At 40.2% G+C, this 17463-nt stretch overlaps 1 protein-coding gene across 4 annotated transcripts in view; it reads right to left on the bottom strand.

Moving 5' to 3' along the window:
- Positions 1-17094, bottom strand: part of unc5a (unc-5 netrin receptor A) — a 226806-nt gene extending 209712 nt beyond the window's left edge. For all 4 annotated transcript variants that reach the window (XM_058063405.1, XM_058063406.1, XM_058063407.1 and 1 more), the window contains exon 1: positions 16563-17094. In XM_058063405.1, the coding sequence (XP_057919388.1) occupies positions 16563-16653 (91 nt within the window). In that variant the 5' untranslated portion in view covers positions 16654-17094. The remainder of the gene's footprint in view (positions 1-16562) is intronic.
- Positions 17095-17463: the final 369 nt, after the last annotated feature.

Here is a 17463-nt window from a genome sequence, read left to right as displayed (position 1 = left end):
CATCATATGTTGAGAGGGCGTAGAAGAAATCAGAGCAAGAATGTATCACCCCCCCTTCTTTTTTACCCCCCCGCCCTATATGAAATGCACAGACATGTCAAATTATATCTTCGCAGTGAAAGGCTTAAGCTGTGTAGCATTACTTTAAAAGAAGTTATTTTCGACGCCGCAAATTGAGCACTAACTTTCCTGACTTAGTGCATTCCCGAATGGTAAATATTGTGAATGCATTTTTATATCTGTTCCCATTAGATACAGAAATGAAGCAATGCAATTTAACGGCACATTGTCTCCTCTCTCTTTGGGCTATAAAACATGGCAAACAAGGAGTAAATCAACTTGTGGTTCATTTGCGGATAGATAAGGATGGAGCGTTGCAGACCGTACTATAGGCACTTAATGGCTTTGCTTGGCTGCCTTATGCTAGTGGGACTTCGGGGGCGCTGCTGTTTGCTTTAGGACCATCAGGGTGTGGAGGCTGCATGCATTAGCGCTGGCTTAACACAAAATGGCAGCCGTTTAGAGGGAATGTACACAGATAATGCTGCAGCTTCATGTTGGGGGAAAGAGAGAGGAGAAAAAAAAAAAAAAAAAAAAAGCACGACACACACCATTAAGTCGAGTTTGTAATATACTGAGAAAAATCAGCATTCCGACCGCCTTCCATGAGTAAGGAGGACTGAGCAAATCAACTGATGAATATAATGCAATCTGAAAGGTAAGACAAGCCGGATAAAAAAAAAAAAAAAAAAGGCTGAAGGCTGCCGAGCTGAAAGCACCTTTTGTAGATATTAGAAACATTGTCCAAGTTAAGGGAGTCTTTTACATCTGAATTTTATCTTCAGCCTTTGAACACGAGTGGGACAAATCCTTTCTTACAAATCTTGGACAGGGACCGGGAGACTTCCACAGCCAAGTGCAAAGAGATAAAAGATGCCAATGATCTTAAAACTCCTGTTTCAAAAGCCATGGATTTTTTTTTTTTTTCCAGCGCAGGAAATGTAATGAAGATACGTTGGAGAAAAGCACTTTGACAATGACATTTACAACAGCAATCAGACTTAGCCAGACAAGAGACGGTTTAAGCGTAGCTTTCGTGAAAATGTCAACGCAAAGACAAAAGCAGCATATGTGGCAGAGCAAGAAATTAGCTTTGTGATGATTCATCTTGAAAGCAATCTGTCTGACTGTTGAGCCAAGAAGTTATCAAAAAATAAATACATGTTTTAAATAGCAGCAGAGTGTCCGGTCTTATGCGTGTTGATTTCACAAGGTCTCTAAAATAGAACTAATTTAACATCATTCAACATCACTGTGAGTATTTTGGAGAAGAAACATTAATTGATATTATTATTTTTTTTTGTGTGCGTGTGTGTGTTGGGGCGGGGGGCGCTGGGGAGGGGGGCGTTGGGGGCGTAGACGGTTTATTTTTTTATTTATTGGCCACATTCTAAAAATATAATATAAAAAAGAAAAGTACGAAAATAAAAAAAAAACAGTAATTCTACAAAAATAGCCAAAATATTAATAAAAAGTGTATTGTGGCAAGAAAAATACAATTTTATGAGAATAATATAATATGACAAAAAAATAATGCATTAATTTTTGGGCATAATATGAGAAACAAAAATCAGTCACTCGTGAATTTTCTATGCCGCTTGTCCTACTGGAGCCTATCCCAGCTGTCTTCGAGCGAGAGGCGGGGTACACCCTGGACTAGTCGCCAGCCAATCACAGGGCGCATATAGACAAACAACCATTCACACTCACATTCATACCTATGGACAATTTGGAGTCGCTAATTAACCTAGCATGTTTTTGGAATGTGGGAGGAAATGGGAGTACCCGGAGAAAACCCACGCATGCACGGGGAGAACATGCAAACTCCACACAGAGATGGCAGAGGGTGGGATTGAACCCTGGTCTCCTAGCTGTGAGGTCTAACCACTCATCCGCCGTGCAGCCCTAGGTCATAATGTGAGAAACAAAAATCATTCACTCGTGAATTTTCTATGCCGCTTGTCCTACACTAGGGATGTGGGGGGGTGCTGGAGCCTATCCCAGCTGTCTTCGGGCGAGAGGTGGCCAGCCAATCACAGGGCACATATAGACAAACAACCATTCACACTCACATTCATACCTATGGACAATTTGGAGTCGCTAATTAACCTAGCATGTTTTTGGAATGCGGGAGGAAACCGTAACGCACACAAGACAAAAGAATGTTATTTTTGGAAACTTGGGTTGGGGGGGGGGTTAAATACTATGGGAATAAAGTCATATTATAAGACAAAAATTGACATAAAAAGTTGACATAATTTGTATGTAATAATTTGTAATATTGAGTGAAAAAGTTTTGGTTGTGGAAAATGTTCTAATGGGAATAAAGTCATAATATTCAGAGAAGACAATTTTAAATATTTTTTATGCTAATAATATGGTTTTTCACCTATGTGTATCAGAAGGCTGATATGCAGTTTTTTTCTTGAAAAATGTACAACGTCTCAGCATATCAAAAGTGGCCTTGCATTCTTTCATTCTTCGCTATGTGGCCCTCATCGGAAGAGGTTTGTACACCCCTCGTCTAGACAAACAGACCATCAGTTAAAGACAGGCAAACATAACGAGAAAAGAAATAGGCAATATATTAGCAGGTATCAGCGGCAATTTAGTGCCGTCTGAGGCGTTGGGGTTGTCTTTATGAGACATCAGGTTGATAAAATTACTGTTTAGTGTAGATGTTTATCTGTGTTTTATGTAGGGATGCACATATACTCAAAGCACTGAAATGTTAAAAAGGACAACAGAAAGCAGCAGTTACAAATATGCTCAGTCTGATCCCTTGTTGTCCAAAAAATGGACAGACTACAGACACAAATGCCGAAACGTAAAAAGTCATATGTAGAGAAACAACAACACACTTCATAACTTAATGAAGTTGTTCATCCACTTTGCACAATTAGAAGAAACTTAAGCAAATTACTGTAAAATTGGTAAAAACCCGGCTCCCAACTAAAAGTGAATACAAAGATAGGCGAGTCTATAACCTGACAAAAAATTACATTTTATCCTTATTTATTATCTCCCAACATTTGATGATACACAACATGACAATGTTTTTGACGACTGAGGGCATAGTCGACCTTTGAAAAGCAAATTACTGTAAAATTGGTAAAACCCGGCTCCCAACTAAAAGTGAATACAAAGATAGGCGAGTCTATAACCTTACAAAAAAAATACATTTTATCCTTATTTATTATCTCCCAACATTTGATGATACACAACATGCCAATGTTTTTGACGACTGAGGGCATAGTCGACCTTTGAAAAGCAAATTACTGTAAAATTGGTAAAACTCAGCTCCCAACTAAAAGTGAATACAAAGTTAGGCGAGTCTATAACCTGACAAAAAAAATAAACATACATTTTATCCTTATTTATTATCTCCCAACATTTGATGATACACAACATGACAATGTTTTTGACGACTGAGGGCATAGTCGACCTTGGCAAAGAAAATTACTGTAAAATTGGTAAAAACCCGGCACCCAACTAAAAGTGAATACAAAGATAGGCGAGTCTATAACCTGACAAAAAAACATACATTTTATCCTTATTATCTCCCAACATTTGATGATACACAACATGACAATGTTTTTGACGACTGAGGGCATAGTCGACCTTTGAAAAGCAAATTACTGTAAAATGGGTAAAACCCGGCTCCCGACTAAAAGTGAATACAAAGATAGGCGAGTCTATAACCTGACAAAAAAAAATAAACATAAATTTTATCCTTATTTATTATCTCCCAACATTTGATGATACACAACATGACAATGTTTTTGATGACTGAGGGCATAATCAACCTTTGAAAAGCAAATTACTGTAAAATTGGTAAAACCCGGCACCCAACTAAAAGTGAATACAAAGATAGGCGAGTCTATAACCTGACAAAAAAAAATAAACATAAATTTTATCCTTATTTATTATCTCCCAACATTTGATGATACACAACATGACAATGTTTTTGACGACTGAGGGCATAGTCGACCTTGGCAAAGAAAATTACTGTAAAATTGGTAAAAACCCGGCTCCCAACTAAAAGTGAATACAAAGATAGGCGAGTCTATAACCTGACAAAAAAAACATAAATTTTATCCTTATTTATTATCTCCCAACATTTGATAATACACAACATGACAATGTTTTTGACGACTGAGGGCATAGTCGACCTTTGAAAAGCAAATTACTGTAAAATTGGTAAAACCCGGCTCCCAACTAAAAGTTAATACAAAGATAGGCGAGTCTATAACCTGACAAAAAAAATAAACATACATTTTATCCTTATTTATTATCTCCCAACATTTGATGATACACAACATGACAATGTTTTTGACGACTGAGGGCATAGTCGACCTTTGAAAAGCAAATTACTGTAAAATTGGTAAAATTCGGCTCCCAACTAAAAGTGAATACAAAGATAGGCGAGTCTATAAACTGACAAAAAAATACATTTTATCCTTATTTATTATCTCCCAACATTTGATGATACACAACATGACAATGTTTTTGACGACTGAGGGCATAGTCGACCTTTCAAAACCAAATATGTCAATCACATCATTTTTACAAGCGGAGGGCAAATCTGATGTGGTGATAAAATGTAAACTACTGACTACTGCATCCACAAAACTCTTCTTTTTTTGACACACGGGAAAATCCACAATAAAAAAAGACTACTTAAGCTGTTGCCTCCTAACTCCTTTGGCTGTACACACGATTCAATAGGCTGTTGTGTATTCATGAACAATCAACCTTTGGCGACATTTACGGCCACAGTCTTGGGATCAATTTGAGATCCCTACACACCACCGGACTTGTCTTCGAAAAGGGCAGATGCCATAAAAAAAAAAAAAAATAGAAACATGAATTGTCTGATAGGGTAGCCAAGAGCAGTCTGCAAACTCAACCAGATAAAAAAATGAAAAAAAAAACTGGGATTGATACAAGAAAAATATCCACAACCAAGATCTTCAATTTGGAGTGGGGAGAATTTGGGCGATATCAGGATCATGAACGATATAGAGAAAATTTGTCTCAGAAAAATGTATATTCCAAGATATTCTATTCAAACAATGAATAAAACACAACAAAACAACTAAAATAGAGAAAATTAGCATGGCTGAAGAAACTGGTGAGTTGAAGGAGTCTCTTCAGGAATGGGAATGAGACTAACAACTGACAGTGGATCTAATTTTGTGAAAGCAGCTACCCTGAACAACTGGAATAGATTGGCACGGGGAGAGGCGGGGTACACCCTGGACCGGTCGCCAGCCAATCACAGCGCACATATAGACAAACAACCATTCACACTCACATTCATACCTATGGACAATTTGGAGTCGCTAATTAACCTAGCATGTTTTTGGAATGTGGGAGGAAACCGGAGTACCCGGAAAAAACCCACGCATGCACGGGGAGAACATGCAAACTCCACACAGAGATGGCTCAGGGTGGAATCGAACTCCGGTATCCTCGCTGTGTGGCCTGAGCGCTAACCCCGCGTCCTGTATTTAATCATTCATTCATTCATTCATTCATTTTCTACCACTTTTTCCTCATGAGGGTTGCGGGGGTGCTGGAGCCTATCCCAGCTGTGTTCGGGCGAGAGGCGGGGTACAGCCAATCACAGGGCACATATAGACAAACAACCATTCACACTCACATTCATACCTATGGACAATTTGGAGTCGCTAATTAACCTAGCATGTTTTTGGAATGTGGGAGGAAACCGGAGAAAACCCACACATGCACGGGCAGAACATGCAAACTCCACACAGAGATGGCTCAGCGTGGAATCGAACTCCGGTCTCCTTGCTGTGTGGCCTGCGCGCTAACCACTCAACCTAAATTTTATCATATCATCCCAAAAATTTACCAACCCTATAAATCCATTGATTAATTTCTCATGTCCATTTAACCTATATGTATATACACACAGTTTATTGTATTATTTTTCATAGACATGAGTTGAGTTTACTCTAAGATGCGGCGAGCACCGTTAAAAGTAGAAAAGCTCTATATAAATGCAAACCATTTAACATTCATTTGCAAAAACTGAAGTGAGAAAAATCCTGACAACGAGCGATGGGACGCTCGGAACGGAACGGAACGAAGAGCCACAATGTGTTGGAGCCATGCAGCAATGAAGAATGAATGAAGTCATTAGAGGAGCCGTTAACAATATCATATGACCTGAGCTCAGTCCGAGGCTGATGTACATTAAATGACTGCTTGAAATTGGACACCAACTCACATTCATTAAATGACTGCCACACTGCACAAACAGATCCTCACATTCGTATGGATAGTGTCAGCGGGTGTTTGCCATCATCGTGAGATACAGGAATTGAACGAAAAAAAAAACGGAAAGAGCACCTGGACAGGTTTAGCTAAAGTATTTGAAATAAGAAAAAAATAAGAAAAACTGCTGTCCATCTGTAAAAGAACTCTCAAGACAGTAACATGACTCGAGTGAATTCTCCAATTAGGACAAAATATCAATAATGACTCTAATGTTGGTGACCTAATGCTGTCTTTTTGACAGAAGAGGCATGGGCACCAACAAAAGCAGCTGTTCTCCACGGAAAGAGGTACTTCAATAAAAAAATTATTTTCAAAAAGGAAGTATAAATCGGCAATAAAAACATCTGTTCTTCCGCAACTATTTCTTACTTATTGTGTGGAAATATCGGGTAATAACTATAAAAGCAATTTTCACTCGATAAATGTACTGCAAAAAAGGCCAGTAAGGATAATTCATAATGCCGCCTACAGAGAACATACTAACTCCTTATTTCGAAAATCGCAAATACTTCAACTTGCTAATATAGTTAATTTTCAAACAGCTAAAATAATACATAAGGCTAAAAATAACCAATTACCTCAAAATGTCATCCAATACTTCTCTACAAGAGAGGAGAAATATGATCTCAGGGAAGAACTACATTTTTTTAACACTTATATGCTAGGACTACGTTAAAAAGCCATAGCATTTCAGTATGTGGAATCAAACTATGGAATGGATTGAGTAAGGAAATCAAACAATGCACAACGATGAGCCAATTCAAGAAACAATACAAGCAGTTTATGTTTGCTAAATACAAGGATGAAGAGTCTTGAACCAGTCATGATGTGCTATATATATCACTATATTGACAGTTACTATGGTAACCATTATGTCATTGTATGGTCATATCACCTCGTACTTCGGTACGAGGTACATTATTAAAAAAACAAAAAAAAAACCTTAAACTGTATTATGGAAAGCAGGAAGTGAACAAATGTAACAGTTACTGATTGTAAAAAGTACCAGATGGAGGGGTAGGATTTAATAAGCTTTGCTTCTTCCTACTCCTTTTGGACATGTGGAACTGTGAACTGATTATGTGATGCATTCAATTGTAAGCATTTGATATCAATTGATGTCAGGTTTATAACAGAAAGGATAATGCATCTTGACTGACCCACTCTTGACTGACTGTGCTGTTACTTACGTGGGTATTGAAGGCAAAGTGCGTAGGTTCCGGTTCTCTGTACAGTATGGAATGTATAGTAAAACTACGTGCTGGCTACGGGCAAATATAGGACAAATCGAAAGAAACATGCACGTGTTGCCCTGGTGTCATGGAAAGCCATTTTTGTCTAAGAAAAACATCACAGACAGACTGGTATTAGCAAAAGGTACGGGTATTGGGTTCCTGAACACCAGGGTAAAGTCGTTTTTCCTGATGAATCCCTTTTCCAATTGCTCAGGGCATCCGGAAAAAACTTACCCCGAGTAGAAAAAGTGACTCCTACCATGAGTCCTATGTCATACCAACAGTAAAGCATCCTGAAATCATTCTTGTTTCTCTGTTAACAGAGTGGGCTCGGTCACAAAGTGGCCTAAGAACACAACCATACATAAAGAATGCCACCATAACATCCTACGAGAGCAACTTCGCCCAAGCATCCAAGAACAGTTTAGTGACAACCAATGTTTTTTTCCAGCACGATGGACCTTGCCATAAGGCAAAAGTGATCAATGCCAACAAAATCATTGACATTTTGGGTCCATGGTGTGATGGAAATCTTATATTTTACCATTAGCCCAATTGATTTGAACAAATACTGTACAATATTTCTGCTACCATACATTAATAACGGACTGATTTGCTAGGAGAACATATAATGCTTTTTTGTGACTGTTGGGTTGTGGCTTAAATCCTGATTAGAACAAATATGACAAAAGACAGATCTGTCATTTGCACAGTTTACCGATGGCCAGTGAACTCCTCAGAGGACTTGTGGTCAGTCCTCAAGAGGAGAGTGGGCAAACAAACCTTTGCAAATTCTGGCAAATTCTAAGCATTGATAATTCGAGAATGGGCGGCCGTCAGTCAGTAAATTGACAGCATGGTGAAATGAAAAAGAAGCAATGCAAATATTAACTCTTTACATCAACTTAATGGAATTGCCCATAAAAGCAAAGGACACGTATGAAATGCTTAGTAGTAACATTTGACAAAAATATCTGGAAACACAGCATACTTTGTGAAAAACAATACTTGTATCGCAACTTTTGACCATAACTGTAGGCATACCAAAGATGCCAATGTTTTTGGCCATGCTTTTTATCAGCCCAATTTATATTATATATATATATACATACATACAGGTACAGTATGTTTGGCGAGCCTCACCAGTCAGGTCTAATTGGATCGCTGGCTATCATTCATCAAATCACAGGAGGAGCAATCACACATTATTGAAGTAACTTGTATATATTAAGCGCATTCATGTACCGTCAAAGTGTTTTTGACTTGATGGATTACTTTCTATTAATTTCAAAATATGCACAAAGAACATTGATGTTTCTTTAAAGCAGAGTAAGACAAAGAGGAGCGTAATAGTAACACTAATAATGATAATAAAGACAAGCAGGTTGATTTCTTCAAAGCATAAAAGCACATGGCCTTGAACACGGTGCGCTAGTGTGTGTACTAGCGGGGGGGAAAAAAAAATCCTCCCAGACAGTCACGGTCTGAATTCTTAAGCAAGAAAAATCATCATTCACATTATTTTTGCAGCCTCAATTGTTGTATCTATACCAGGGGTGGGCAAACTACGGCCCGGGGGCCACATCCGGCCCGCCAAGTGTTTGAATACGGCCCGTCCGTTCTTTCCAAAGTATTTCATTTAAACTCAACATACGAACTGGCATCATGGCTTGAGCCAACCTTTTGATGGTTTTATCAATTTTGTTATTTGATGTGGTCTGTTGTTTACAAAGTGCTCCTGAAAAAAGGGACACAAGCATAATGATGATAATAATAATAATAATAATAATAAATTTTAAAATATTTAAAAATATTTAAATAAAAATATTTAAATAAAAATATTTAAATATAAAATATTTAAATATAAAATATTTAAATAAAAATATTTAAATATAAAATATTTAAATAAAAATATTTAAATATAAATATAAAATAATAAATAATAATAGCAGATTGCATGACACTTTTACAGATACAATAATACCAGGTGGACTGTTACGTGTAAAATATATAGTCTGCCCCCCCCGCCCCCCCGTTTTGTTAAATCAATGCGGCCCGCGTGTCAAAAAGTTTGCCCACCCCTGATCTATACTGTATTATTCCCATAAATGTCCCTAAAACCAGCTCTTCCTGACCTTGCGTAACAAAACATGCTATAAGGGCTCGAACGTGCTCTTAGAGTCAGCGCTCTGTTGACTCCGCTGAATTGCTTGCCTCGGGCATCAGTGCCTGGACACATACACATAATTAGAAAAGGTCACTGTGCCTCCTGTCTTGTCAACAAAATCACTTCAAGATGACAAATTCTGGCTCAGGCGGAGCCGGATCTCCCTCAGATACCCTTGCCAATCAAGGCCCAGCAGGGTAGGGCTGTCTGGGTAGCCTTAGGTGATTTCTAATTATGTCTTTTACATGCAATGCTAAACAAAAGGATGCATACCAATGAGCCCATACATTTGGAAGGAGGTGTGCATATCTTCAAGGTTGAAGTAGCGCAATAACGTCTAATTTTCTTAAGGCATTGAGCTGCCTTGTTAATACTGCGCGCATCTGCCTACCACTTCTCCTCTCTGGAGAGTGTGAACATGTACGGAATAGATAGATATACAGTGAGTAGTTCAACAAAACCATCCTCTATCAATTATAAATAAACACAATTGTATCACATGGATAACTGTCAATTAGAATCAAGTGACCTTGAGAACATTTCAGACTTGTTTACTCGCTACCAAGCGCGGCCTTTTTCCCCGAGTCCGCCGGATGATGAAGTGGAAGAGGCTTTCGCATCGCTCCCTGGTGGCCTCACTACGGAACTATTAATCTATGGCTCTCCATATTGCATTCAGATCCGCTTTCCTCCCCGTTCACCACGTGGCCTGAAGTAAAGGCCAGAAGAGCACTCGGAAGAGCGGACATGTTGCTATGATGAGCTGCAACAGAGGCACCCCTGGGTTTCTAAGCACTTCTCCAGACAGTGACTGATGGCCAATTAACCATTTGGAGAAGACTATTGATCACTTGGAGAGCAAGAACATCAGGAACATCTAACAGACCACTACTGTCACTGTACAAGCCAAGCATCTACACACACACATTGTGTGTAGTACAAAATGGGCGAGCTAGTCACGAATCTCACACATAAGCTACAAAACCACAAAGTTAAGACTATGGGTTCTGGAAGTTGCCTCTGGCAGAAAACATAAGAGTTCAACCAAAACCACACAAGATATTTCCAGTGGTAGAAAACACCTCAGCTACAAGAAAATGGAACCGTGTTGTGTTTTTATTTAATAGCGGAATGGAAAGTCTGATTGAATGCTTCTGAAATAATCTCGTATTGATCGACTTGATCTGTAAGAAAGCAGAGTGCTATCGAAGTCATCACAGACGGGGTTCCACAGGGATGAGAAATTGGCATTGGGAAGACTGTAACATGTGTCCCGCCTCTCGCCCGAAGAGAACTGGGATAGGCTCCAGCATGCTCATGACCCTCGTGAGGAAAAGTGGTACAAAATGAATGAATGAATACTGTAACATTACATGACTTTCATCTTCTCATACATATCTTCTCATTATCATCAGGGATGATGCTCCTCTGGTGGTGCATCTCATCTAGTTTTTTCACTTTTCCGAAGCAAAACCACAACATGAATTTTCCCCTGCAGTAGAACAAGGTCCAGCCCCTCTCGAGGAGTTTGGTTCCGGAACCCAAACTGTGGGTCGAGGTGAGTCCGACTATGTCTAGTCGGAATATCTCAACATCTCGCACAAGTTCAGGTTCCTCCCCCACCAGCGAAGTGACATTCCATGTCCCAAGAACCAGATTTGGCCGCCCAAGACCAGGTCGCCTTGGCCGCCACCCAACACACAATGCACCGAACCATTATGCTTGCCCCCGTAGGTGGTGGGTCTACGAGGGGGAGATCCCGTGTGGCTTCTTCTTTACCCCCAGTTATCACATTTACCCACTCATGACGCAGCATCAGGGGCAACTGGTGGTTCAGTATCTTGCCCAAGGACACTCCGACATGATCAAGAGAGGACGGAGGATCGAACCGGGAACTTTCCACTCTACCAACTGAGCCCTGCTGCATTTTACTCAACCGATATCAATGCACACATAACCCTTTAAATGTCTTTTTTGACATTACAATGCATAATGAGTTCCTGACATGCTGCCCCACTAAACCCGATTTAATTAGTTTACACTACAACACTGGAAATGTGTGAAAAGAGCATGAAAATGAAGAGGATCAGTAATGTCATGAATCTGGAGTTAGATTAAATAGCTGGCTAATTTGGCTTTAGTTTTAAGAGGGTCAGAAACCATTCACGTTACTACTACGAGCACCCTTTGAGGTATGTGGTAATCTGGTCCCGCATCAGAGGTTGAGAGGTCAATGTTATGCTAGCCAGATAGAAAAACACACACACACTCCGATAATGATGTACCGCATTTCAGGAGGGGAACGGCCAAACTTCATTCCCTAAGCGATTCTCACATGGACCTGAATCACAGAAATGGGGGTAATTGAAACAAAAGGGCAGAGTTTGACAGAGACGTAGTGCCTTTGCGAGGCCTCTGCATAGACTGCAGAAAATAACACCTCCCCCCTTCTTGCGAGGTTCATCCTCCAAGTGTCCTCAGTTATGTCCGTGTCCTTTTTAAAACTCCTCAAATATTGCAATTTGCACATGATAAGCAAAGGGACATACCTCGGTGAACGATAAGGTGTATTATCGGGTATTTGTCACCAAATGGAGCGCTTTTCTCGATTGTTTCAAGCTGACCTGCGATGACATGCACGGTTTACCCCTTATGCATTGGTGCTGGACTACCATGTCGGCCTCCATTAATCACACAAAAACGCTGCACACCCGAGATGACTTTTTTTTTTTTTTGCATGAGTCAAACAAACGTTTATATCAGGGTGCTGTCTTCAAATAAAACGGAGTCGTATGAATAAATGATAAGGAGTCGATCTTCTCAGGCGGCTCCTTGGAGCGATCACTACTTTCCTTTACTAGAACACCGACACAGCACGGTGGTCAAGTGGTTAGCGTGCAGACCTCACAGCTAGGAGGACCAGGGTTCGATTCCACCCTCTGTGTGGAGTTTGCATGTTCTCCCCGTGCATGCGTGGGTTTTCTCCGGGTACTCCGGTTTCCTCCCACATTCCAAAAACATGCTAGGTTAATTGGTAACATTCCATTGTTACCTGTATCGGCTGATATCGGTAAGCTAATATCGGACATCCGTAATTGTTTCCCAAACAAACTTCCAACAAGACACATCGGAGTTGTCACAAAAGTCCAAAAGTTTTGATGCTGTATGACAATAAAATAAATGTGCGCATCTGTGGCCCTTAGCTGCTAGCGCTAGCCGCAGGTTGACTACATATCAAGTCGTTACAAGTGTTTTCAGTAGCATTGTTCATTTTAATTTATTTCAATTTAGTGGTTAGCGCGCAGACCTCAGGAGACCAGGGTTCAATTCCACCCTCGGCCATCTCTGTGTGGAGTTTGCATGTTCTCCCCGTGCATGCGTGGGTTTTCTCCGGGTACTCCGGTTTCCTCCCACATTCCAAAAACATGCTAGGTTAATTGGTAACATTCCATTGTTACACATATCGGTACCTGTATCGGCTGATATCGGTAAGCTAATATCGGACATCCGTAATTGTTTCCCAAACAAACTTCCAACAAGACACATCGGAGTTGTCACAAAAGTCCAAAAGTTTTGATGCTGCATGACAATAAAATAAATGTGCGCATCTGTGGCCCTTACCTGCTAGCGCTAGCCGCAGGTTGACTACATATCAAGTCGTTACAAGTGTTTTCAGTAGCATTGTTCATTTTAATTTATTTCAATTTAGTGCCATGCTGGGCGGCACGACGGTCTAGTGATAGGAGACCAGGGTTCAATTCCACCCTCGGCCATCTCTGTGTGGAGTTTGCATGTTCTCCCCGTGCAGGTTTTCTCCGGGTACTCCGGTTTCCTCCCACATTCCAAAAACATGCTAGGTTAATTAGCGACTCCAAATTGTCCATAGGTATGAATGTGAGTGTGAATGGTTGTTTGTCTATATGTGCCCTGTGATTGGCTGGCCACCAATCCAGGGTGTACCCCGCCTCTCGCCCGAAGACAGCTGGGATAGGCTCCAGCACCCCCGTGACCCTCGTGAGGAAAAAGCGGTAGAAAATGAATGAATGAATGAATTAGACACATTCTAATTACATTCCAAAGAGTATTAAAAATCATAAATGTGTGCTTTTCCAAATTTTACATGACAGTCTGAAAGTGAAATTTCCGACCTCTAAAAAAAAAAACTGTATTTGTACATACTAACATAGTCAATTCTGGCATTTGAGAAGATAAATAATCCCTGCCCCAGTGCGCCCGGCTTCTGAATGCATGTATCATTTGGATTCATTTCCAATGACTAGAGGCCAAACAAAAATAATTTACTAGTGAATTATCACTTCCTTGTAAGAGACTACCCCCACACATACAGTACAGTACATTCCCATCATTTACCATGCATTAGGCATGGGAAGGAAACCAAGTCCCTTTTAAAATTCCAATGACCAGAAGGCAATTTCCCCCAATAAATTATGTTAATTTCAGCTTTGCTTCTCCTTATCGCATTCTTTAGTGAGTCAATGAGGAGACAAACTGGCAGCAAGAAAGACAACACTGGGATGAATCACAGTACAACAATGAGATGCGTTTGGCAAATGAAATCCTTGCATTAGGAGGCAATGGCCGCAAACAACTTTGCGGATTATGCAATATATTTCTGCCTGGTATCGCTGAATGGCCATGTGCTTGCATCATCACAAAATGCACACCCTGCGGATATTGCTTGTACAAGTAGGATGATGGTGGTGGCTGTGTCCAATTCCCATGCTCCCGCCCTGAACCCGACAACAATTGCTTGGCAACGCTCTTAAGGGAATGGGAGCAAAAAACAAAGTGAAATCCAGGATTTATTTTTTTTTTCCTCTACTGAATGTAATCAAGAAGTAATGACAGGCATTACACAACAGGTGAGAAGCAACGGGATCTTAAATAATTTCACGGAAAACACAAACTACCTCCCGTGCATGTATTCAAATCCTTGCGGAAACACCACCCGATACACATTTTGCATATTGAAAGCATCAAATGTTGTGCACACGCATGCAAAGCAGTACAGTACTTTGTTCCTGAGGCTCAAAGTGTACCCACTCGCAACACACAGCAAAAGCAAAAGTGCTTTGCTGGCTAAAATGTAGACTGACAAGCGTACCTTTATTAGTGACTGAGTTATTTTTCTCAGCAGAAAAAAAAAAAAAAAAAAAGACGGCCTTTGATACAAGCAAACGCCGAGTCAGCAGCCTTGTCTCTCTAAGGATCGTTTGACTGATCTTAGTGGAGAGTGTCCCTCGTCCTGATGTAGGAAGAATTGGCTACTGCATTACCTGCGATCCATTTCTGGCTCTTTCCCCGTCCTATAAAGGAAGCCTGATGGGAGTAAGCATGCTTACATTGACCTGATATGTGACGAAGATTGACAGACTGAAGCGAAAGCGTGTGTGTGTGTGCTTAGAAATCTGATCCAAGAGACAAAGAGGATAAAACTGATCTAACGTGCCCCTGTTCTCCCCTACATTAAACACATGGGAGCGTATCCCGGGATGCGAGAGGGAGTGAAGGAAAACACCCTGAATGCATTGCTAGTCGATCACACAGCGAACAAAGAGTATGAAACTCAAACAGTATAACTCCTGCGGGAATTTTCACACTCAACCCGACTTTGGGTCACGGCAAAAGTGACCCACAGTGGGTAAAACAACATGAAAATGACACAAACCTACAAATCGATAACCGGGACTATAGCATCAAATGCACCCAAATTGAAGCACCGCGACTTAAATTAGTCGATGTAGTCCCTGGGGCTTGACTGTTTATTTAGTTGTAATATATTCATAATTAAAACGCTAATTGATGCAAGAGAAAAACCCGCTTAATTCATCATCATCATCATCATCATCATCATCCCTGTGCCCTGAAGCAAGACAATTACACAACTTTAACATCTTTGTCTTCCGTCTAAAGCAAGGTTAACAAGTTTGAAATGCAAATAGTGAGTGAAATCTGCTTGTTATTGAGAAAAATTGTAAAAAAAAAAACATGACATTAATATTAGAGTTACTGTAATTGATTATGCTAAATGTCACTGTGAAGAAATGTTTCTTTTAACCAAAAAAAAAGACAAGAATTGAATTAGAATTTGCATTTCTGTAAATAAAATGTGATGATTTTGTACATTAAAGCACATTTACATGCAAGTGAGAGTATCCGACCAGGAGTTAAGATCATAAAATGTAATTCATCAAAGCAAGGAGATTGTCTCCCAACTCGGTATAAAGATGTCAGCATCCTGCAAATGCAGCAGGATGGGAGTTTTTTTTTTTTTTTTTTTTTTTTTTTTTGGATAGGGAGGAGAGAGATGCATGCTTCTGAATACTCCAGCCAGGAAAAGGAAACAGCCTGTGAATGTACATGTCGCACCATATTAGCCATCTGGTGCTGTATATTTACTGGCGTCAAGGTTGTTTATGTGACAGTTAAAGGAGCTCAGTGTCACTGTGCGTTGCTATTCATTATACAAGACCCATCTGGTCAAGCATCAATTGTGCAGGTTACTCATATTTCCAGCCATGAACGTTCACATAGAACTTCACGCATAGTGTAAAAAAAAAAAAAGAACAATGCTGTGTGATTGTGAGAAATCCGCACATTAGAATACACATGTGAACGCATCACGTTTTAATCTTGCAGAGCACATTAGAGGTAACCTTGAGGCCAATTTGGTGGCGTTTAATGCTAACAGAAGACACTTCCGTGTAGGTTGTGAAACAAACACACATGTTGGCATCGCTAGAAACGTAGTAAATAAAGATAGAGTTACTTACCGGTGCAGGTGACACCGGCGAAGCTGAGCCAGAGTACAAGAAGCGTCTCGCCGAGTGGACAGCGGACAAAGGGACCCAGAAGTATGCGCATATTCGTCTTTTTTTTTTTTTTTAAATCAACTTTGACAAGACGAAAAGCGATGATAAAACGGTGAGCTGTTAAGTTCCGGAGTGTGTAACCAGAAGCTACTTTTAAGACGACGTCAAAGTGTGTTCATCAGCACATGTCCTCATCCTGGCGCGTCCTGGTTGCTCACAACAACGAATCACAGGTGTGGTTATAGCCAATGATGCCTTCCCGCACCCGCGGACATCTGCGTTGTGCTGTTCCCCCTCAAAACCGATACTGTCATTCCTCAGCAAAATAAAGAAAACCACCTCCAGCGCACCTCCAAGGGATTGCACTTTTCTCGCCGGGCGACAGAACACTGTGGCCAAGATGCAAAAAAAAAAAATGGAAATAACTGGCCTCAAAGAGACAACATCTGCTTGCACAGCAATGCTGGAGTGCTGAGAGTCAGGGAGAAGGTAAGACTTGTGAAGGCTGAGAGGAGAAGCAAAACCAGGAGCGGATTTCGGTGCAAGGTGGACGTGGAGTCTCCTGAACACGCCTATTCTCCGTGGTCAATCAAATGAAAGAAAGAAAAAAAAAACATTTGGTGGCATTCCACTCACCCACAGTCTGTCATCATCATTTCTATTTATTATTATTTGCATTTAATTACACATTATAATAAAATTTATTGATACTCATGATCATCATGCTCTACTCATTTGGGTATAAAGTATGCATAATTAAGAAGATTTATTACATAATTCTTCATAATTAGGCATTTTTAAAAGTGACTAAATGAACTGAAATACAAATATAAGGCCACTAGGTGTCAGTAATGTTACTGTA

This window comes from Doryrhamphus excisus, chromosome 23 (assembly GCF_030265055.1).
Source record: "Doryrhamphus excisus isolate RoL2022-K1 chromosome 23, RoL_Dexc_1.0, whole genome shotgun sequence".
Lineage (NCBI taxonomy): Eukaryota > Metazoa > Chordata > Actinopteri > Syngnathiformes > Syngnathidae > Doryrhamphus > Doryrhamphus excisus.
This window is presented reverse-complemented; position numbering and strand designations above follow the sequence as displayed.